This window comes from Folsomia candida, unplaced genomic scaffold, assembly GCF_002217175.1.
Source record: "Folsomia candida strain VU population unplaced genomic scaffold, ASM221717v1 Fcan01_Sc011, whole genome shotgun sequence".
In the NCBI taxonomy this organism is placed as follows: Eukaryota; Metazoa; Arthropoda; class Collembola; order Entomobryomorpha; family Isotomidae; genus Folsomia; species Folsomia candida.
Window position 1 is genome coordinate 3,086,676 of NW_019091203.1, and position 24,749 is coordinate 3,111,424.

The 24,749-nt window shown below is 36.3% G+C and overlaps 2 protein-coding genes across 2 annotated transcripts; both read left to right on the forward strand.

The window, feature by feature from the left end:
* The first annotated feature begins 10,658 nt into the window (after nucleotides 1-10,658).
* LOC110854996 lies at nucleotides 10,659-16,706 on the forward strand. The gene is made up of 7 exons (XM_022103428.2): nucleotides 10,659-10,904; nucleotides 11,010-11,139; nucleotides 12,073-12,535; nucleotides 13,782-14,091; nucleotides 14,436-14,874; nucleotides 15,007-15,155; nucleotides 16,391-16,706. Exons 1-7 carry the CDS (start codon nucleotides 10,848-10,850, stop codon nucleotides 16,544-16,546), a joined length of 1,704 nt encoding a protein of 567 aa, XP_021959120.1. The 5' UTR covers nucleotides 10,659-10,847; the 3' UTR covers nucleotides 16,547-16,706.
* A 2,739-nt stretch (nucleotides 16,707-19,445) lies between these two features.
* Nucleotides 19,446-24,167, forward strand: LOC118437086. Its single transcript, XM_035855875.1, has 7 exons — nucleotides 19,446-20,049; nucleotides 20,127-20,256; nucleotides 20,983-21,436; nucleotides 21,529-21,832; nucleotides 22,125-22,560; nucleotides 23,120-23,268; nucleotides 23,856-24,167. The coding sequence occupies exons 1-7, from the start codon at nucleotides 19,987-19,989 to the stop codon at nucleotides 24,009-24,011; spliced, it is 1,692 nt and encodes a 563-aa protein (XP_035711768.1). The 5' UTR covers nucleotides 19,446-19,986; the 3' UTR covers nucleotides 24,012-24,167.
* Nucleotides 24,168-24,749: the final 582 nt, after the last annotated feature.

Genomic DNA, 24,749 nt, shown 5'->3' on the forward strand with positions numbered 1-24,749 from the left:
AGATGTTTTTTATAGAATTTGTGAATTCTAAAATTTATACAGAATCTAATCTGTAATCTGAGTTTATAAATAAACTCTGAAATACTAACTGCTTCAGGGTACATATGTAACAAGGTTGAGAAAATTACGAGTCTCTGACTTTGATCAAAACAACGCAAAACTATTCGACTTACTGTTACCATAAGCATGCGTATAAATTTAAAGGTCATACGTAGGAACTACAAAAATATTTTGGTATATGCATTTTGGCATATGTACGTAATAGATGATATAAATACATATAAATATGTCTCTAAACAAAATAAAATAAATAAGGCAAAATTTCGGTAACTAATGGAAATTTTTGAATTTTCCCAACTGAAAAATTTGCCATTGTAACCTGACATTTAAACCACCCTGCATATGTACACATACAGGTTTGAAGACAGTGTCTCCATCGTTTCGGGTATGAAAAAGGGAGCAGTTTTTTTATTTCAAAATTTTGAGAAAACTGTATACGTTAAATTTTAAATTTGACCATCACTGTCACCCATTTTAATGAAAGTGAACAGATATGATTATGCATAAGTAGCTACACATAAAACTGTGCGATATGGGTTTTTGTCGTAATAGATGATGCATAGCCAATGTGACCATTTTTCCCTTAGTCGTAATGAGTAAATGCATCATAATCATACCATTTATTGACTACCTTATGAGGGCTGTTTCATAAGTTTTAATTAAGCTTTGTAAATATTCATTAACTGCTGGTGTAGAATATTCTGCTGATTTTATTTCACTCGGAGAAAAACGGTGTTGTATATGTAATGAGGAAACACAAAAGAAATTACTTCTAGAAATTCAAATCAGCATGGTTAATTGAATCTGGGGCAGGGTAAATAAATATGCTACGCGAGGTTTGCTGGGCTGGGTTTTTTTGCGCTTTTGTAAGATTACGTTGTCAAAATATGTATGTACATGTTAAGGTAGAACTACCGTAAAAAACTCAAATAATAGCCGTTGATCTACTTACTGGGCCCACTGTAGCTGTACTTAGCGCTTATCATTAAAACCGCTGGAAATAATGAAAATCTGATATGTGCATTAGATTCCTCATCCGATTTTGCATGAATAACATTGATCAATTTGTAAAATCTTGCAAAGTATACCAGCAGGGAAAATATTGAAGAGACACGGGCGGCGATAATTTTTCACCAAAAAACTGGGACGAGAAATAGCGAATTCGAAAAGTGTGACGGGAATCTAACGTGAACTTTAATTTAGTCCAACGGACTATAAAAACGTTCATGGGGATCATGTCGACTTAGGACAGTCGAAGAAGAATTTTTTGAAAACCTCCAAGGACCACACCCATCGAGAAGCCTCTCAAGCCTGGAATCCGAAGAAATTCACGGAATTCCAACGGAAACCGGGCTCACTGCTGACAGTGTCGATGCAAATTATCCAATGAGTGCTCAAATTGAACCTTAGACTTAGGACTTTTAAATGTGGTACTTGCCACAGCCTGATCAAACCCCAAAGGGGCTAGATTAAAGAAATGCAGCAGTCACCTCAAGCGGTACGCTCCAAAAAAGTGAGCAGGATTATTTTTACAAATGAGGAGATTTTCACATCGGAAAAATGTTTTAACAAGCGAGTTGGCCTAATCTACGCAAAATCGGTCAGAGACAGCCCCCAATATAGACAAAAGGTCAGAAAGTCACATTATCCAGGTTTTTTGATGATTTTGACGGGTGGGAGCTAATTGGGGTAATTTCTCTACATTTTGCTGAAAATTGGGGGGAGATGGGGGAATTAAATTTCTTAAAATATGTTTTTGAGTCCGTGGTACATCCCCTAAGCGACATCCAATTCAATGGAATCGATGGGACCTCTCAGCAGGACTCAGCACGAATTTATAGTGCAAAAAATGACCCACGCGTAGCTAAAAAACCAAATTCAGGTCTTTATCTCCAAGTAGAAATGGTCATCATGTTTGCTGGATTTGAATCACCGGAATATGAAAAATGGTCAAAGTTAGGGGCAAAGGTGTGTTCTAAGTCTCATAGAAGTTTAGAGGTCTGAAAATTTTTTTTGATCACGAAATGGAACACTATGTCCACGAATTCAGTGCGTGCTTCGGAAAAGGACTGCAGGCGGCGTCTTGAGAGCTGCATTGTTGCGGGGGGAGGAAATTTCGAAACTAAAAACTGTTTTCTAATCAGAAATTAACTGGCCTTCGAGTAAAATTTACTAGAATTCTGTAACGCAAAAACTGTTAAAGCAATAGCGTCTTGTTTAGCGTACAGTTTCAGTGGGCCACCTGGTAATAGTAGCCGTGCTCAAATAGTAGCCGTGCTCAAATAGTAGCCGGGTCTATTTTCATAATTTTGTAAATAGTGACCTTGCCCAAATAGTAGCCGGGTCCTAGCCACCGATTTTATAAATATGTAGTAGCCCCCGGCTACTATTTGAGTTTTTACGGTAATTTATTATTCGAATTTAGCCTGAAAATTTGAACATTTTCATATGCAACTTGAGCTAGCAGGTGGAGAATTCATCTTTTGCTGCAAATCCTCGTTTCTGATTTGGCTTACATGTTAAAAATTATCTTTTTAAGTTCATATCAGATATGAAAATTCATGAAAGTTCTTGAATATTGAATTTGTTTCAATCCAACATGCATTTTCGACAAGTTGGTTCCAACTCGTCCCAAAATGTACGAAAACCCAACAAAGAACCAAACAAAGCCATTTGGGTTTTCCAGATGGTGTGCTTGCAACACATTAATTTCTATTCACAAATTTACGCAGCTAATGGATTGGCACAAACATTCCTGGAGACGGGAACAGGTTCAGATCATAATCATACAAGATTCGTATAAAATAAGGCTGCACAAGCAGGCAGATCATCAGTTGAAAATTCAACAAGCAAGAATTGACAGCAATTTTCATCATCGCGATACAGGGCATAATGGCCAAGTTGATTTTTGTTCTGATTTTTATTTGTTCCCTTCTCATTCACTCGAGCATGGCTAGCCCAGAGCAAGGTAAGCAAATAGCTCAGATAACATTTTAAAAATTTGAGATATATTCGCTGAGAATTCTACACGAAATGCCCACCGAATCGAAGGCAAGGTTCGGTACCCTTGGGTTTTTGTGAGTTGTGCTTTTTGTGGTTTTTGTTCATGTTAAACATGAAATTTTGACTTAAAATATCCTAGGCAATGAAGATATTTAAACTTTCATGCTGGATTCGAATATTTAATTAGTTTTACTCTAATATGTGACTTTATGAATTTTGCTTCAACCCGCTCTAAAATAAACAAAAACTCACAAAAACCGCTTAACCCAGGAGAAACCGCTGGGTTTTCCGAACCCTGATCAAGGGCGAATTCGCTATTCGCTAGCGATTCGGCGGACATTGGGAGAAAATGCGTAAAGAATTCTCAACAATTATATCTCAAAATGTTGACTACTCGTTTATATATTTCTACTGGTCACATTTAAAACTTTGGTCTACGTACAGGTGAATGCTGGCCAAAAATGTCCGGACATTCTCAAGCAGTTTGTATGGACACTAACTCCTGCGCTAATATCTGCCGCGGGGATGGACGTACGGGAGGGTACTGCAGTTGGTTAAAATGTTACTGCACTGGATGCTAGTTTAAATCTAGTTTGGTTAAATATTAGATATCCTACCTGATATATCGTATTTTTTAGTTCGTCTGCACTTAAATAGTAAATATGTTGGTACATATGTAATTGTCCGCCTTCAAACTTTATGATTAGATTTAGTTGAATAAATGGTTTGTCAACAATGTAATTCATATTCAGAAAACTGTTAGTAGCTCATAACTAGAAAAAACGCTCAACTGAATAAAATTTGCAACAGATTCCCCCGCGTTAGTAAATTCTACCAAGAAGTACGTAGATCAGACTGGGCCGTCATTTTATCTATATATTTCCTAACTATACAACATTTGGTCAAGTTCTAAATTCCCTGTAGAAAAATATGTGCAAACAGTTGGTACAAAATACAATAAGTATAAGTCTTCACCCTGGAGTAGAAACAAATTATGGGTTTATAAGTGTTACCCAAATTATCGCATATTAGATACATGGGGCAGCCATGGACGCAAAACTTATGACTTGTATAGCTTAACTTATACATAATAATAAATATTCCTAAAATATGCCTACATAATTACTTAAATATACACTTCTCGTTTTCTTCCGGGTACAGACTTGCCGATGCGCAGTGCATAGATATTGCTATTACTATGATGCTGCTGATGATTCAAGAGATGGATCGTGATGTTTTTTTTAGAATTTTTAAATTCTAAAATTTATAATCTCAGTTCATAAATAAATTCTGAAGTACTATGATAATTGCTTCAGTGTATAATTACAGTGTATTACATACACTGTATGTATGTAACAAGGTTGAGAAAATTACGAGTCTCTGACTTTGAACAAAACAACGCAAAACTATTCGACTTGCGTAATTATTGTTACCATATAAATTTAAAGGTCATACGTAGGAACTACAAGTACACTGACAAGGGAACATACCGAGGTGTCCAACGAGTTAAGGATCGACACCTATACCAACATGACCACAACACATGACTTATTAAACAAACTCAAGGAATTTCCGTGTAAAATTCGCTTTTCGTCGCGTCGTGACGAAAAGTGAAATTGTTCGAAGTACTTGGATTTAGATAGGAAACCTCCATTGTAAGAATGTTCGTGCCAAGGATCCGTTTATACAACGCGTGCGTGACTTTCTGCCCAAATGTATGTACCAATTTAATTAAGTATTAGTCTATGCATGTGTATTTAGAAGGACTTTAGTTATATACATATTTATTAGGGTTGCCCCGGGTACCGGGTAACTACCCGGTACCCGGCATACCCGGCCTGTTTTGGGATACCCGGTACCCGGCCGGGTACACTTAAGTACCCGGCCGGGTACACTTAACTACCCGGTCTACCCGGCCGGGTAATTGAAATATTCAATTTTCTTACTTGAAATGCAAAAATCTTACAGAAAACTATAATCCGTCGGAGTTCATTTATCTACTTGGTATAAAATAATATACCTAGTACTCGCAAAAGAAGTGTTACAAGATTTCCCGGGTGAATTAAGCAGGCTAGACATTTTTTTAGAAAGTTGTACTACTTTTTATTGAAATCTCCATGCAATTGTCCGTCAGAAACCATGTTTAAAAAAATTTTGTGACCCAAGGTACCAAATTGATAGACTGGTGAAGAAGACATGTTGCGATTTTTTGGCAACATTTTGGTAAACAAAAAAAAATCATCATTTTTCAATTGCTCAATAAAAATCCGAACTGATCGCAAGATGAGCGACCGAACTATACAACGATCCACTGACACCAGTAGTGTTGATGAGTGAAACAAAGGTGGAAAGGAACGGTCAAAAAGGTCATAAAAAATCATGAAGGTGCAGAAAACCTGACTTTGTCCAAATTCATGCCGGACCCTAAGAAAAATTTCCCTGCTAATCAACGGGTTAAGTAAAACTATGTCCCGGGCCCTTAATCTAGACATTGGACTTATGTCTTAAAGGCGTGAGGAGAAATACTTGCCAATTGCACGTCAAGTAAAAATAGAGCCATAAGAAGCCAGGCGCTGATCGTGCGGTACGCGCTTGAAAAATGAGAATAAATATTTTGAAAAGATGAGCAAACTTTCGCCCTTGAGGCCATACAAAATAAGCAAAAGCACTGTGTCTACACCCCACTAGTCCATATTATTTACACAAATTTCAAAAATATCAATTGGACCCACCATACTGCTTCTGTGATTCTTTAACTGGGATTTTGTCGGAAAAGTGATTTTTCATTCTCAGAGGTCGAAATTTCGTGTCAAAAAATATTTTTTCGAGTTATCGAGCGAATTGGGGTACTAATGAACCAATCTCGACTCAAAAATAGTCACTAGTCATTTAAGGATGGCTCAGGTCCTATTCATGAAGCCAAAATAGTAAATTAGTGATTAAAGTTCAAAATTCTTGACTCCATTTCGGAGCAAGATTAAAATTCATCATCGCCGAACCTCAACCTTCTGGAATATGATATGTGGTCCAAACTGGAGCTAGATACATGTGCTAAACCTCACACAAGTTTGGAGTACGAGAAAAAATCTATCCTCTACAAATGGCACCAAGATCCCTTTGAACGCATGCGTACCGCGATCGTGAAGTTGACACCAAATCTCCTGGCCCGTGTCGCCTAATGAGGCTGAAATTATGAAAGGTGAACAATATTTCCTATAAAGAATTTCATGGGCTTTTCAGTGATGTGCTTATTTTTTCAAAATTCGACAAACTGTGGTTGCTACAATAAGTTGTTCCTGTAACAGTTCTTTTGCGAGTACTGGGTATTTGGAAACAATGGGTACAACCTTGGCCAGCACTTATTTGGAAATTATGATACAAATTTCAAAATTAGTTTGGGCGCACTCACGTGAGCGAATTATCAATCAGTCAAGAAATAGATTTGTTACGCCTAACAAGTTTGCTAATTGATTGCGATGATAAATAAGACATTGTCATGAGTACGCTCTTTGTGTGTCAAACAGGAATCTTTCATTTATGTAATATCCACTTTCTAGCCCGTTTCATTAGTCTGAGAAGTTGAAATTTTTAGCACATGCATATTGGACAAAGACATGGCAAACAAGTTCAAAGATAGGCTACATCGGTCACCAAGTTGACCTTTGGTTGGGGGTCGTATTGGAGCAAAGTGTAACCATAGTGAACCGAACCTTAGAGAATGCGACCCGTACCAAATTTTACAATATATTACTTTCATTTGAAATTTGGTACGGAGGTTAAAAATGAAGTCTGCACTGTAGAAATTTATGTAGCTTGTAATTTTTAGAACTTACAAAATTGTTGCAAATTCTAAAAGAAGTAGACAATTGCCCTTATTTTTAATATTTAAAAATTACCCGCTACCTGGGTACCCGGCAAAAAGTTTAGGCCGAGTACCGGGTAGCCGGGTACCGGGTAGTGCCACTACCCGGGGCAACCATAATATTTATATTGCCAGCCCTTGCAAACATTTATGTAAATAGTCACATATTGAATTATTAATTAACGAATTGCCACGTTGCTGTCAATTCAAGGTGGCACGTACTCAAAAACAAGTTATACATATTTTAAAATCCTTCACGCGAAGCATGCATTTATGTTAGAAATACATAAGCAGTCTAGCATGCACTGTAAAAAATAATGTCGGCCTTTTGATACATAAATGTGTTCTTAGTTCTGTATTATTTAAGTGAAGTATACTAAAGCCAGAGTAATGTAAATCTTATCTAATTTACTCTTTAAATTGATCATAAAAATCTTTCCGTGATCAATTTTGTCTGATCAATTCATTTTTTAAAATTTTCACTGGTAATTTATTCATTTTGTTTTTGGATTTAAAAAAACGCTCGATTCGGGCTGTAGATAAAAAAATTAACAATCTTTATGTGCTTGTAGCATCTCAATGTCTTTTTCCATCATCGAAAAATCCATTTTGCAACTTTCTCCCCCCCCCTTGGATGTTCGTCACACCTAAAATTTTTCGGGATTTTCGATAGTTCCCGGAAATACATCAGTTTGAAGAATGCTGACGTGTGAGACTTGCGTTGACTACAAAAGTTTGTAGCTCATAGTTCAAAAAGTTTTGCACTTACATAATTCTGGCCAGGATGTACGTTTTTGAAATAACAATTCCTTTCCCCGTAGTCATCCTAATTTCCTATATCCACCTTATAAATACATTATCCCTTAATACCCTTATCTCAAAGGTATCAACCTTGCACGAAATAAATTTTAGATTGTCACTCCGCCCTACATTTCCTCATCATTTAGTATTAAATTCCAACTTGGATTTTCAAGTTATCAAGGAATACCCCATCACGGTATTCTACAGCCTCGAAAAATATGCTAACTCGCAAGATGACGAAGATACTGCTCCCGTTGAGAAGGAAGCTTATTACCTCCATCCCCAACCGAAACGATATGGCTCCCAAAAAATCAAAATTTTTATAACGATTGCTAAAAATATGAATGATTTGTCATTCAAAATTGTACAATCTGGACACGGATTACGAAACAATTACAATGTTCTATTTTACAATTTGGGAAGTTATGAAGAAATGATGGGTGAAACAGGCGATGTTACACGATTGGGGTTCACGTGTCCCTTGATCCTCATAACGATCAAAAGCCTGAAAATTACCTCGGTCCATCAACTCTGTTATCTCTGTCCATCAAAAGATCGTCTAGTCACACTTTTTAGTGTAAACGTGCTTCTAGATCCTCCAAAAATTGGGGAAATGCACGCAAGATTATCATCGAATGGGTACGGGGCTAAAATCGCTTTCATGAAGAGTAGAGACTATTTCGCGACGGAAGAAAGAATCAGAAAAAATCCAAAATTAGCAAACTGTCAAAAGTATTTTGATTCAGAACCAGATTGCCAAACTGGTTATCCGCTCTATGAAATTATGAAGGAACGGTTGAATGTATCGATTGAAGGTAAATACAAAGAGCTCTTTTTACTACTAAAAGCTATGAATTTGTATTTTCATAATTTTGCTTAAGTATTACATACATAGGTTTTCTTTCGAGTTAAACTAGGGAGAGCGGAGTAACCAAAGTGTAGAATAATTTTCATTCAAAATTTAGTCATCCTATTTTCTGAATGAAAATTTTCACTCATTTTTTCATAGCCGTTGAAGTTCACTAAATTAAGTAAGGATTGATGAAGTTTTAAATTTGTAATAACAGCTTGGTCTACCTGTCTACCACTGGAGTATGAGGAAGATTACGTATGGACTCCCCTTTACATGTGCGAGCGGCCCGTTACAATGACCCAACCACAAAATACGTCAGAATACCTTCATCCCGTTATGTTATCCTTCTTCCAGCGGGAACTGTACCTAATTTACTGTATCAACAAGGCTGAATACAACCCGCCTTCCTGGACATGGGTCGCCACACCCTTCGATTACCCGACTTGGCTCAGCCTTCTCGCCAGCTTCGCCCTTTTCGCCTTAATTAACCGCCGACTCTCTCTGATGTTCGACGCCATCAACTTTTTTATTTACATTGGTCTCCCGAATTTTAAAAATTGGAAGAATCCCGCCTTATTCCTCGCGCTTGCGATGACCTCGTTTCTAAGCTATCACTACGAAGCCTTCATGACTACAAGTATCACAGCTCCGTTGGAACTTCACGTATTTCTCGATATAAAAGAAGGACTCGACAACGGGTTTCGACTAATTATAGCCGATCCTGGCGTCATAAACCTATTAAACCATGGAATTGGGTTAGAATTCAAGGAACAAGTAGGAAGAAATTTTTCCGAGAGCGATACAGTTTTGAACATTGAAATTGAGCAACTCAATCAGCCATTTAATGTAACCTGGCGCGACAAAATGGCCGCCATTAAGGGGGTTATTTACATCTTTGACGTGTTGGCGTACAAGATGAAGAAAGACAAGATTGTGAGTCAAGGTGACAACGTGCTCTGTTTCATAATTAGGAAACCTATTGGTCCGATTACTTTCATGGTGAATGCCTATTCAAGTATGACGGCTTCCTGGTTTGTGCAAAACGCGGTGCTATGGAACGGTCCTTGCGGTCTTTATGGAATGTTTCAGGACAGATATTTCACCAAGATTGCGCGACGATTGGGGAAGGATAAGTCAAAAATGCGAAAAGAAAAATTTGGTGAGGAAGAGGAGATGGAGGCAGAGCTTAGGTTGGGACTCTATTCAAATTTTGGGATTTTGTTCTTGTACTTGATATCCTTCTTGGGGATGAGTTTGGCCATATTTTATATTGAATTTAAATGTAATTCAATTTCGATGAGATTTTCTAGATTCGTGAATGAAGTAATGGTTGATAGTTTTAAATCCGAGATGAATTATGTGAAGGGAATAATGTTTAAAATTGGGGAAAGAATTAGGAATTCGGTTAATTATTTAGCGACATTCTTTTCCAAACTGTATTGGCTGTCTTTTAAAGTTTCCAGATATTTTACGCGAAATTTCTCACGCCAAGCACATTTCGTAAGGTAGTACATATGAAAAGCTTTGTGGTTTGCCACTTTTTGTCAGTTGCCAGGCCAGAAGTTAAGGAAAGCATTAACTTGAGTAACGAATTAACGATAAGTCGATTGGACTGTTTTTGGTGGTGAAATAAATCTCAATAAATACCAGCGTCAAAATGCAACACATTTATTATTCAAATTAATTAAGTTGGCATTGCTTTCCACACTTTTAAGTAATAAAAATGAAAATTATTTAGCTTTATTTATTTGTTTAAAAATTAAGTTTAACACAGAAATAGATACATATATTTACATATATTATTTATCTGGTATTTATGGATTCTTACACCGAATTCAAGTAATCAGTGATATTGGACAAATGATTATCAAATCAGACAAATGATATGCAATTTGCATAATGCAAATCACTCTGTACCTATACATACATACATTCAGCTGTTTGCGATATCAAACATATCATACATACAAACCATGACTGCACAGATAAATAAATACCAAGTTCAACATACGTGTGCATCAACCGTATGATGCATACATACGACTGGAAATTACGTTTTCGCACATCGTTTATTCCCATTTAGGTGATGCCACGTAAACTAATGTGGTCTCCATTCGTGTAAGTGTGTACATACATTTTGTGTTCTTGACGGCATGAGTAATAAATATAGTTTTCTAGTCTAAATTGAATCCAGTATCCTTAGAAAGTGTGCACTAGTAATTGTCTAATTGAAATACTTACGAGGTGATATTTTCCCAAAAAATAAATATGGATAAGCCAAAGTCTATCCGATGTAAGACAGCCGACGCGTTGGAAATTGATTTGGTGAGTTTTTTTACTTGCATAAATAATTTGAAATTTGTTTAAATTTACTCTATGTACCGGTGACTGGAAATGGATGTTATTTTTGTGTCTTCATTTATTCAACAGATATTGGAAAATATTTTCAAGTACTTAAAACTTAATGATGTCGTAATTTGTCGGACAATTAATCGAAACTGGTGCTACGTCGCGACGCCATTTTTTAAAAGGATGATTTCCCACTTTGAGCTTGATTTGTGTAAGTAAAATATGAAATATTTCGGAAATAACCAATTTGAATAGGGATAGTCCATTTATTGGTTGTAGGTCGAATTGCATAATTTATTAGGGATAATGCAATATGGTATAATTTTTTTTGGCATAAAACAAATTGGTATAATGGTACATAAGGGATAATTTAAAAAGGGATAATTATGCGAAAATCAAAATTAAATTTTAAATTAAATTTTAAATAGTCATGTAGTTGTGAAGGCATTTTCCAATACCCTTGAGATAGTCGAAAGCGTCAAGATCAGTGTTGCATGATTCTACAATCAAGAGGAGTCGCTTATCCAGGTCCCTGTGAATTTTATGCTGTGGCTCTACTTGCCAGATTTCAATTTTTCGATTTCCAAATTCCAATGGCTTGGTTCATTTTGTAAAATTTCAATGGCTTTCCACATAGTATTTATGCGTAAATGCCAACCCTCCACTGAATTGTTGATACAAGTGCGTGCAAATATAGTACTCTGTGTCATTCTTGCAGTTGATTTTTTGGTACAAGTAGCGTAGTAGTTTTCAGTGGACATGGTTGTGAATGTGAGTGTGGAGTGCAAGGAAAGAAAGAATGGAATGAATTTCGGTCCCTTTAAAGCTTAAAATATAATTATCCCGAATAGAATTATCCCTGAGTTTCATTATACCAAATGGTTCCCTTAAATTATACCAACAATATTATACCAAATCAAATTATACCAAATTGTCGTTATACCAAAAAAATTATGTAATTCGACCGCACACCCATTTATTACGACTTGCAAAGGGTTGGGTCTATCTTTCTTGTGTTAAGCTTGGCATGACTAGGATATTGAAGAAAGGGGTGATGTTCGTCTCAAAATCGAAATTTTTCGATGACGTAATACATGGACGTTCCCATAATTTGATAAATAATTTGATGCTTCCATTTTCTCAGCGTCATACGAAGTTCCCCCCGAACTTACTAAATATTGCGAGTACGTATCTACAAGTGGACCGAACTGTGTGAAATACTCGAATTTCAAATTTTACAAGCCGCCAAGCGGAGCCTTATTTTTGGAAAAATGTGGCGAGCACGTGACATCCTTAAGATTTCAGTATGTCTTTGTGGATTCTCTGGAATTCTTGACACAAATGTTAGCACACACCCCAAATCTGGACAAGTTGGAAATTGTCTGGTTATCACTGGACGATCGTTCTACAACTTTTCTCCAAGATAACGTCACCTGGGATAAGTTAATTTTGCAAGTTAGGACGATTTGCATCACGCACTTAGACGGGTATCCAGAAGTAGGACAACAATTTCTGTTAAGAATGTTTCGAGCGTGTCCGAACCTAAAAGAAGTCAGAACCGGGTCATATAATGCGTCATTTCTTCACCAACTTTTGTTAACAGAACGGTAATGAAGTTTCACACTTTTAGTTCAAGCAATCCTATAAAAATAGATTGATTATAGTATTGATATTTCATCAGAATTTTGGTAAATCCGGTAACAAGGTCATTATTATTACCGGTTGTTATATATGCCGCCGTTGTAAATTCCACTATGTCATCTTACGTACACTGAGGGGATAAATTGTCCGTCACGGTTTAACATAGCTATATCTCGTACAATTTCATAGATATCAATTTGAAATTTTGCATAGTTGTAGACAATCGCATTTGTGATGAAATTGGACTCATAGGTTGAAAAAATAATGCAAAGGTCAAAGGTTACGATTTTTTGACCTAAAACCTCAAAAGTCAGCTACATCAAGAAAATTTTTTTCTTGGTATTTTTATTTTTATAAAGTTAGGGCAAGTCATCCTGAGCATTTTGATATGTTGGTCACCTCTGTGCGATTTTTTTTGTGCCCACAGCGATTTTTTGAAAAGTGATGTTTTGAAAAGTTATAACATTGGGCTTACGGGAGAAAATTTCAAAACATCACTTTTCAAAAAATCGCTGTGGGCACAAAAAAAATCGCACAGAGGTGACCAACATATCAAAATGCTCAGGATGACTTGCCCTAACTTTATAAAAATAAAAATACCAAGAAAAAAATTTTCTTGATGTAGCTGACTTTTGAGGTTTTAGGTCAAAAAATCGTAACCTTTGACCTTTGCATTATTTTTTCAACCTATGAGTCCAATTTCATCACAAATGCGATTGTCTACAACTATGCAAAATTTCAAATTGATATCTATGAAATTGTACGAGATATAGCTATGTTAAACCGTGACGGACAATTTATCCCCTCAGTGTATGTTGTAAATAATCATAGTACAATTTACCTTATTTAACTGAATAGTTCGAAATCGGTAAAATTACAAACCAAGAATTAATTCATTTCCCGGTATTAAACTCTTAGCAATTGGTATTGAATCTTCACCGACCTGCATACTTATGTATTTATGACTTCACCCCTGTCAGTCTCAAATTCACCCGGAGGTCATAGTTTGCGGGAATTTGAGACTGACAGTGGCGTATCCTTTCTGCTTTGGCAATTACTAAATACAAAGGTTCAAAATATGTATGTAAGCAGCAATATTGATACCGAATTGGTTACAATCCTTGTCATAAAATTTTTATAGTTAGAAAAATTTCTTCCTGAATAATATTCTTACGAAAAATGGTAAATTACATATCCTAATTATTTTCATAGTGCTGGAAATTTGAGTCATTTAACCCTAGGACGAGTGGATGATCGAACTCTTGAAATTTTACACACAAACAAGAACCAATTTCACTTGAAGTTTCTCAAAATCGGGCAACTCCAACTTTCCGCTGGTGAAAGAAAGATGCTAGAATTTCTACAAGTCCAAGCAAATAGCCTAGAAAGCTTTATCGTTTGTGAACTTTCGAACGTTTTTCCCCACACAAATGGAATTGCGCTTCCTGAACGAATGCCAAAATTGAAACTGTTACGGATTGGTTTGAAACGTTGGGATTCTCCGGAAGGGGAAGTTTTAATGGTAAGACAGCATTTCATTGGACTAATTGTTAAATGTAAGCATAACTTTATCTGTTAAAAAGGGATGTATCAAATTTTGAATTGACGTCAACGTGGTATTCGCATTGCAACTAATTGGCAAAATTGCGAAACTTAAAAAATTGGGTTGTGAGGAAATTCGCAAATTTTTACTCACCAAATCAAGAAAACCTTGCAAATATTCTAGAAGCAGCCTCTTTCATGGATTTCTATATTTTCTCTTGTTTTCGATGGCGAGAATTAGTTTGCGAAATAATTAAAACATGTCAGATTGTAGGATAAATTTGCGAAGAAAAATTATGTACATAATTATGTTAATATTTTCAGGCACCTCTCAACATCCCAAGACAATTCCCGGCCTTGCAAAAACTTTTGATTTCTGGATATGGAAAGCATATCAATTTGTCGGCATTCTTATTAGACAATTGGGATCAGGCGGCGCTCTCCGTGTGGGGATTAGAACTTCCCGCGGGAGGATTGTCGCCCCCAGACATTAAAAAGTTAGGACACTTTCTCCCTAATTTAACCGAATTATCGGTCGGATATCAGTCTGGGCAAGTTTTACGGGAGATTTGGACTGCTTTCCCGGGCGTGGAGTCATACACGTTGTCGGTCGGATTGGACAAAACTTGTAACATTGACACGACCGGATTTCTAAAATTGGACGAAATATTGACCGGGTTTAGTAAAAAGGAGATGAAACGGGCCAAAAGGATGTGTGGAGACGTGGGGAAACCTCGGTTTGAAGGCATCACAAATTTGAAAAGTAATTAATTTTGTTACATCTATACGTTGGGTGCTAAAATCCAGAATTTTTGATGTATATGGATGTCCCAATTTCCCGGATTATAAGATTTTAGTCCGTCAAAATTTGAAACTAACGGCATTATTTATTTAGACTTGAGGGAATTCACTCTTAATAACGGTCCGTTTCGGAATCGAGTAGGAGGAAGGCGACTTAACAACGATCGTGTAACCGACATTGGAGCATTTTATGCCTTGCAAAAATTGGAGTCACTAAAATATCTGGTGATCAGGGGGCACAAGGTATAAATTTTCATGCATACATATTTAATAAATTACCTAAAATAATGTTACCCCTTTGAATACTAAATACACTTTTAATCCTAAATTACGTAAAATATTTGCACTAACCATTTGCATGCCCGACATGTTTCTCACGGATCTTTTTACGTTGGTGTTGCACTCACAATGCAAGTCTTTTACGTGTATAACTCAGATCTGGTTGGGACCAATTTTATTTTGTTCACCACAAAAAATAAGCATACCCGTATTTTTTCATTTTTCATAATGCGCTAATTTGAGCGCGAGGCGCGAATTTTAAAACATTTTTCAGCCAAAACCTCGGTTTTTAAAAATTCTGTAAATGTTCGAATTTTAACACGAATCGAAAAATTCGAAAACATGTCTCTTCAGAATGACTTACTTGACTTAGGAAAAATCCAATTGTCTCGAAATTTTAATTTCAAAATTTTTTGTCAGTTTTTGAAATACTTTAAAATTATAAACTCGTCTAAATTTTAAATTTTTCAAAAACTAATGTAGAAGAATTTTTGATAAGTCAAAGAAGTCGTTCTGAAGAGACGTGTTTTCGAATTTTTGGATTCGCGCCAAAATTCGAAAATTTACAGATTTTTAAAAACCGAGGTTTCGGCTGGAAAATGTTTTGAAATTCGCGCTGCGCACTCAAGTTAGCGCATTACGAAAAATGAAAAAATACGGGTATGCTTATTTTTTGTGGTGAACACAATAAAATTGGTCCCAACCAGATCTGAGTTGCACACGTAAAAGATTAGCATATTCCTGGATGCAACAAGGTTTTAAGTGACAAAAACTTCGTTTTCACCACGTTAAGTCAAGTGCATTTTCAACAACTTGAAACCTTGTTAGATCCGCGTTAATTCTGCAAAACTGCTCAAGTGCCACACCAACTTTTGTTTGTGATTAATTATTTGATTTTTTAGTGCTGATTTTCAAAAAATCCATGAAATCCAAAAAATCCATGAGAAACATATCTGACCTGTGCATTGTACGAAAGTCAAGGGAAAACTTTACTCTTTATCAAGTCGCCGTTCCTCTGGATTTAGTGTAGTTTACTAAAAACAGGATTAAGAGTGTATTTACTTTTCCAAAGTGTTTTGCATTATTTTAAAAGTGTGCTAAATAAAATAAATATCACGTGCATTTAAAAACAGACATTCAAAATTAAATCATTAATTTTAAAATACTTCATATATTTATGTACATATTTACATATTTAGATTTCGCAACCTGTAATGGACGAATTGTGTCGTGTTCGAGAGTTGTATAAGGATACTACATCTTCCTATTTGAGGTTGACGAGCCATCCGAGATCGCGATACGACTCACCACACGTCATGTGTGCGGACGACGATGTGAATTACGTCAGGACTTGAAGTGTGAAAAAATAACAGTTTGTGATTATTTGAGTGAGATTTCTGTACATTTCATATCTTTGATTTCTTGACACACTGCAACATTTTTGTGGGAGGTACGGAGTATGAGACAATTATTTTCACTGCTTGTGCAATAAATTATCCCAACGTTTATTCCAATCGTTCAGACCTGTGTGGTTTGTTGGAGGCTGTTCATAAATTATGCGGAGGAAAGATCGCGATTTTCTAGACCCTGTCGCCCCCCCCACTCTTAAAGACGCATCACAATATTATTGGAGCCTTAGGTTCCGCCCCCTCCCCCTCCCACTGTCACGTTACATAATTTATGAACGGCTCCATACCTACATACATCTTGTTATCGGTTCCATTCATATACATTTGTAGTAAATATTAATTATCATGTATGTACGTAGACAACTTCATTTCAGTGCTTGTGCTATTACAATGCATGAGGATGAATGAATGCGCAACTATTTACACGGTTACGAAGATGCTGATGTGAAAACCGTGCAACATTTCACGAATCCAGAATTTTCATGCTTGAGACAAATACCTACATAGGTTGAGTGAGTTGTGAGGAAATACAATATCCGAGGGGATCTGACATAAAGCACGTGGCCAGATTATGATACCATGGAAAGACCCACCTTTTGCTCGTGCAATGCGGACATTAACATAAGGAAATAAAATCCGTCACATCCATTCCGTACGACCTCAATGGATTTGACGTGCAGCGAGTACAACATGTGTTCTCGTGAAGAATAACAAGTGCACAAATCTTTACTTTCCACGTTTGTAAATTTAATAGTTGGAAGAAATTGGTTGCGAAATTATTTCTCAGCTGCCATGCACCATTACCAAATAAAATTAGCGTACTCAAGTTGAGTAGAGTATTATTTATGTATCCCGGTGTTGGAAAGGTGGCAAAATTTGGCTGAAATTAGATCTCATACGTGATTTACGCATCTGTAAATATTCGTAAAAACCAGATACATTTTCACAGAACGTTTATTTTCACTCGGGTGATGCAGTAGCGGAACTATAGATTCGGGGCCGGTATGTGAGCTGAAATTAGGGGCCTAGGTAAATCTACATAAATGAACTGTTACAAGTGGGAGCCAATTTTTTTGTCAATTCTAGCTACGAAGTTTAATGCTACACTCTAATTCTTCTATTTAATATACATACTCGGACCAGAAGTTCGCGCAAATGCATTTCTGGTGATAATTCACAATGCATTACAGAGTTACAGATCCTATTTGGACAGTGAGAAAAATTGACCAAACTCTTGGACGGATAAGCTTTTTGTACTTCCGCAATTTTGCTCTCAAAACGTAGTGGTTTAGGGTGAATAAGATGTTTGATTAACAAAAATCGGTCAACAAATGCCAAAGAAATCGGCATCCCAAGTTAACCATCTCCTTACGCATTTTTCAGAAGGAAAACTGTCACGAAGGAAATTTGTGGAGAAGTTGAAATTATCCGGATGCAGTGTTGCTCGTTCTTCACCATATCTTGAACTTCATTCCGCTTTAATGAGATCCATATCTAAATTAGCGGGATTGGCTTCCCCAACAAACTTCCAGCTCCCCAAAAAGTTTTCGCGTATCCATTTTCGAAAAATCCACGCCCTTACAAAGCGAAAAAATCTTCTTACCCAAATTGGAAAAGTTGTTAAAATATGTCAGCCGCATGTGAGTTGCTCCAGCGACGACAAACTTGTCAAAAAGGGTCAAAGTTTAGCTTACACGAAATCAAACTTTACAATGAAAATCTAATCGAAAACGATTCAGTATGCAGCTGAGGATGAGTTAAAAGAAATGCTAGGGATTTCAATAATTCCTAATTCCTAGATACCTGCGACCAGTCCTGATGCCACTCCTTTAGATTTTTAATGTGTTTGGACTACTGAAATAAGAGCTTCATTTCAGACGAGCTCTAGTTGCTTTTGGTGTTTCGGAAAAATCTTCAGGATGAGTTGGAGATGATTGCCCTCCAAAATATAGGATAACTAATGAATTCGTGAAAACGGTGATATAGGCTGGCTAACCAAAGGTTAGCCAAACAAATTCATCGATGCCGACTGGAACTTTAAGGTCAATTTTAAAGCCTGTGCAAATACGATCTGTGATCACCAAAGAGCAATTTGTTAGAAACCTTTATGGATGAGCAAGGCACTAATATTGTTCATAAATCATAACTCGTTGTTCATGATTGCGTTCTCCGGCTTGTACGCAAGACTTACGTGTGGCGGAGACTTCTCAATCGCGGCACGTACGGTTTTGATAGAAGAAGCCAACAGTTCTTCAATTGGTATGACCTCAGGCCTTCCACACTGGGAGATTTAGAACAGATGTACTTGTTTCTATAATTTTGATCATCAGTCTTAATTTATAGGATCAAGGTGTCAAGAAGCTGAGGACCGTTCTTTGGATGAAAAAATTCATAAAAATTCGCCCGAAACCAGGTGTTCGCAATTTTCTGTAAGAGCAGAATTTAGTACAAAGGTCTTATGTCGGTTATCGGAGAGTTCGTGGATTTAACGATTGGTCATTTGACGTTGTGAAAATAATTTTTGGCTCCAAATTTTACCCTTTGCGGCAAAAAACAAGCAGAGATTTGCTTTCTCCAGCCAAATCGATCCAATTCACACTATTGTGGTGACTTCATATTAACTTCCACATACTTTAGTTGATTTCAGACAAGTTTGTTAAGCAAAAATCTGCCAATTTTTTCTATTGAATTTCTCTCCAACTGTGAAAAGTCTGGAACACGTTTCTCATGAAAAAACGCGCGTGCCGTGATCGAGCAGTCTCTCACGATTTAAGTCTTGCGTCCAAGCCCGTGCACGAAATCTTGAAAAAAAAGTTATGATTTTTAAACAATATTAATGCCACATTCATCCATAAAAATTTCTAACAAACAGATCTAATTGTTTGCTAATTATCAACAGAAATGCATTTGAGGAACTTATAGTCCGAGTATGTATCATACAGCCTGCATATAAATGATTTTTGTGTAAACTAAAAACAACTTGTAAAAGTGCAAGAAATGGTAACAGATTTAGATTTGCCAGTATATAAATTAATTTAACTAATTATTCCTGTTTTTCCTGTTCTCCTGTTCCTGTTTACTTATTCGTCAATGCAAAAAAATCCAATAATAACTACACACAAGCGTCCGACGGCCGGGGCCGTCTCATCTTGGGGGCCGATATGTGGGACCTCCCCCACCTACCCCTATTTACGCCAGTGGGGTGATGTCAGTTAGATTTGAATTGTTTTAGGTTATGTGATTAAGTTTAGATACATATTTTGTGTTCTCTCGAAGACATAACAGAGTTGTGTTTTCCGGCCGAAATAAAACTGATTGTTCTTAAAAGCTGTGCGTTGTTAGTTGATTTTGTCCAACAAAATTCAGAGGTTATATTTTACTTAAAAATGAATATGGACAAGCCAGAATCTGCCCGATATAAGATAACCGAAGCGTTGGAAATTGATCTGGTGAGTTGTAATTTTTGAAAGTTTCCAGAAATTATTGATTTTTGTGTTCTCATTTACATATGTATGTATGTATGCAGTTATTGGAAAATATTTTTAAGTACTTAAAACTTAAAGATATCGCAATTTGTCGAATAATTAATCGGCACTGGTGCTCCGTCGCGACGCCGTTGATGAAAGAAATGATTTCACAATTTACGCTTAATTTCGGTAAGAAATATTTTCGAAAACTAACGTTTTTCAAGCTAAGCCGATATTTTCTAGCGAGATACATAAAAAAAGCCAAAAATTAAGAATCACATGACGCTTATCGTTCTGTTTAATGTCCCCGTAGAAGAACCATATTGGCGGCAAAATTCAATTTACGGGCTAATTTTCTCCCGCCTTTTCCTCTACGGAGATACCATACCTATCCAAAAACAATTTTCATTCAAAAGTCATTCATCGACATTTCTAACTGAAGATTTTCATTCACATTCAGTTTTAAGCTAGTTTCATTTTATTTCATTAAACTTCATTTCTTACCTCGGCCCATGTATTTGGCATAGGGTAAAAAATGAAATGAGTGAGAAATCATTTAATTCTAAGGCATTCGTGTGAAATGACTGAATCCTTCAATCATTTTCATTCAAATCATAGGAACTTCATTTTCATTCACGATGATCGTTCACCATCATAATCAGTGAAATGAATAAAAGTGAACAGGTATGGGAGAGACAAACAAGGCGGACGGGTAAATTTGCCAAAAATATTTTTCTTCAAAAGGGCCATTCAACCGCAATATATGATGAGTGCCATGTTATTCCTAAATTTGTTGCTTGATTTTTTAAAATCTAACTCGACTCGCTACAAAATCCAGGTGTATCTTGAAAAAAATTTCCATTTAAGGAATAGTTTTCAAAAATAAGTAGTAAACTAATTTATTTTCTTACCAAGCTCAATCCGACATTACTAAATATTGCGACTACGTGTCGACCAGTGGATCTGACTGTGTGAAATATTCAAATTTCAAATTTTACCAACCTCCAATTGAGTCCGAGTTTCTGGAAAAATGTGGCGAACACGTGACATCTTTAACATTTCAGTACATCTACCGAAATTCTCTGGAATCCTTGACACAAATCTTGACACAAACCCCAAACCTGGCCAAGTTCGAAATCGTCCGATTATCCCTGGACTATCGGTCTACACCTACTATTCTCCAAGATAACGTCCCCTGGGATAAGTTGGTTATGCAAATTAGGACGATCTCCATTACCGCGTTCGACACGTCTGAAGAGCTAGGACAAGAGTTTCTTTTAAGACTATTTCGAGCATGTCCCAACCTAAAAGAGGCCATAACGGGGGCAAATAATGCGTCATTTCTTCACCAACTTTTGTTCACAGAGCGGTAATAAAATTTCACACTTTATTTTAGAGGTAAAAATCCTTCGCGAAAATTGTCCTTGTGAAAAATGGTAAATTATCCCAATTTGTATATAGTGCGGCAAATTTGAGTCATTTAAGCCTAGGACACGTGGATGGTCAAATTCTAGAAATTTTATGCACAAACAAAGACCAATTTCACTTGAAGTTTCTTAAAATTGGTCAACTTTTAGCAGTGGAAGGAAAGCTGCTCGAATTTTTACAAGTCCAAGCAAATAGCCTCGAAAGCTTTATCGTTTGTGAACTTTGGAGCGATTTTCCTCACACGAATGGGATCACGTTTCCTGAACGAATGCCAAATTTGAAATTGTTACGGATTGGCTTGAAACGATGGGATGCTCCATACTGGGAAGCCTTAATGGTAAGACAACATTTTATTGGACTATTTTTTTTAACATATATACCTGTTCAAAAAATATTTATTCATTCAAACTTCATTCATTCAAAGCCTTGAAAACAATATTCATTCCTTATAAACTCATTCATAATTTGTTAAAAAATATTCATTAATTAGATATTCAACATTTATTCATACATAATTCACCATTCCTTCAATATTCATTTTATTCAAAATTCACAGCATTGCCCGGGAGAATGTACCCGGCTACGAACATACCCGAACATCAATAAAACCGATTTATTCCTGTTTTCAGGCACCTCTCAATATTCCCAGACAATTGCCAGCCCTGCAAAAACTCTTAATTTCTGGGTGTGGAAAACATCAATTTTTCGACATTCATATTAGAAAATTGGGATCAGGCGGCGCTCTCCGTGTGGGGATTGGAACTTCCGGGGGAGGATTGTTACCACCCGATGTTCAAAAGTTGGGTCGTCTTTTCCCCAATTTGACCGAATTATCGGTCGGATATCAATCTGGTCATGTTTTGCGGGAGATTTGGACTGCTTTTCCGGGCTTGGAGTCATGCACGTTGTCCGTCGGATTGGACAAAATTTGTAACATTGATACTACCGGATTTCTGAAGTTGGACGAAATCCTGACCGGGTTTAGTAAAAAGGAGATGAAACGGGCTAAAAAAATGTGTCGGGACGTGGGGAAACCTCGGTTTGAAAGCATCACTAATTTGAAAAGTAATTAAATTTTGTTACATTGAGAGTATTCAAAATTATGGAAAAACTGTCACCATGCCATGACGATTTCCATTTTCTGCAGTGCCAAAATATTCATTAAGTTCGAGTTTGCATATGCGAAAATTTTTCGAAGTTCGAACTAATTAATCGATTCTGCAGAGATTGCAAGTAATGTTTTGCAATGAATAGTCATACAGTCAAAACAAAACGGTGTCAATATATGACTTAACCGCCTTGGTTACAATTGTGATTCCGGGTAGTAATGAATTTTTTCCGTCCGGTCATAACATTATAACTACAGGTATCAAAATCATCATAACTCGGATTCAACATTGTAACCAAGGCGGTTAAGTCATATATTGACACCGGCGGTGTTGATTTGACAAATTTTTATTTTGAGTGTACATAAGCTCGATTCGGGCTAAATGCACAAAGCATTTTTTTTAGTTTTAAAATTATTACATATGTCCATATGTATGCAAACTCGTCACAAATTGTCTTATTATGAAATTTGAGTCTGTCAGAATTATAAGGTATTGAATGACATTTATTTATTTAGACTTACGGGAATTGACCCTGCATTACGGTCCGTTTAGGAATCGACCACCAGGAAGGCGACTTAGCGACGATTGTGTAACCGACATTGGAGCATTTTACGCCTTGCAAAAATTGGAGTCGTTAAAATATCTGGCGATCCGGGGTCACAATGTATGCAAATATTTACAAAATTGAAATAGGGTTATATCTTTGCAAATTAATTGCACTCTGAATTCTTATAAAGTAAACTATACTTACAATGCACATGTCAGACATGTTTTGTCACGGATCTCCTTAAAACCAGCACTAATGTCAAGCAACTTAAATGCTTCAAGTTGTGAAAATGTGCATTTTCACCCTGGGAAAGCGTAGAGATGAACGTCACACATTTTCGCCGTGGTGAAAACGTGCATTTTTGCAAACTTCTCCGTAAATTTCGCAGAATTCCTCAAGTCCCGCACTAATTAATTGTTATATTTAGCTTCTTGATCTTTTAATCATGATTTTAAGAAGATCCGTGAGATACATGTCTGAAATGCGCATTGTCTGTAATTCCAGCGAAAATTTACTCGTTATCAAGTTAACTCTGGATTTAATCGAGTTTACTTGTAATATAATTTATTGTATTTAACCCTTCAAAAACTTATTGTATTTAACCCTTGTGTTCCATTTTTTTAAAGAAAATATATCGTAAATTAAAAAAAATCAAATTTCCTCATGGAAAGTAAATACAGTCAACAATTTTAAAATCTTTCTAGATATCGCAACGCGTAGTGGACGAATTGTGTCGTGTTCGAGAGTTACATCAGGATACTTCTTGTTCCCATTTGAGGTTGACGAGCCATCCAAGATCACGATATGACTCACCACACCCCATGTGTACGGAGGACGATGTGAATTATGTCAGGACTTGAACATGGTTTGGTGTGTGAAAATCACACCTTGTGAATTCTACACGCTGTGATTTCTTGAACAATTGAAATTGCGATACGAATTAGACAGTACAAAATTGTAAGCTATGTATGATGAAATAAATTTACTCTTTCTTCATTCCATTCCAAAATTAACAGATCCACTTTAAATAAAAATAAATAAAATTTACTTAAGGTTGAGTAAAAAAAAATAATGTAAAAATATTGCCATAAAAAACGTAAAATTCACTAAAAAATATATCCTTTCATTCACAGTCACTCATCTGAAACGATCGAATCTTTCACTCATTTTCATGCAAGTCAGATTAAATTCATTTTTATTCACTATCATAATCAGTCACATGAATGAAAGTGAACAGGGACATGTCTTTGATGCACGAATTTCATGAAAGCGTTCAACATATGCGAAGCCGACATGCGAGAATTTTCATGCACGAAGAACAAAGAGTCGAAGCTGTAAGGGAGTAACATAAGGGGACCGTGCATAAAGCATGTGAATATGTATGTACACGAGACTGACGTATTTTCATGTCCAAATTAACAGGGGTGGGCAAGATAGTTTGGTCGTAAGATACAAGATACAAGATAAGATACTTTCTAGGATAAGATATAAGATACAAGATAAAAGATACATTTTGTTCAAGTACACAAGATACAAGATACAAGATACTTTCCTAAAGATTGAGTAGTCAAGATACAAGATACAAGATATGTATCTTA

What these genes read in the sequence shown, in the direction of transcription:
- LOC110854996 (XM_022103428.2), top strand. Translation starts at nt 10,848, where the DNA reads ATGGATAAGCCAAAGTCTATCCGATGTAAGACAGCCGACGCGTTGGAA. An exon ending in CCACTTTGAGCTTGATTTGT is followed by an intron (nt 11,140 to 12,072) that starts GTAAGTAAAATA and finishes CCATTTTCTCAG; the next exon opens with CGTCATACGAAGTTCCCCCC. An exon ending in CGGAAGGGGAAGTTTTAATG is followed by an intron (nt 14,092 to 14,435) that starts GTAAGACAGCAT and finishes TAATATTTTCAG; the next exon opens with GCACCTCTCAACATCCCAAG.
- LOC118437086 (XM_035855875.1), top strand. Translation starts at nt 19,987, where the DNA reads ATGAATATGGACAAGCCAGAATCTGCCCGATATAAGATAACCGAAGCG. An exon ending in AAGCATCACTAATTTGAAAA is followed by an intron (nt 22,561 to 23,119) that starts GTAATTAAATTT and finishes TTATTTATTTAG; the next exon opens with ACTTACGGGAATTGACCCTG. An exon ending in TGGCGATCCGGGGTCACAAT is followed by an intron (nt 23,269 to 23,855) that starts GTATGCAAATAT and finishes AAATCTTTCTAG; the next exon opens with ATATCGCAACGCGTAGTGGA.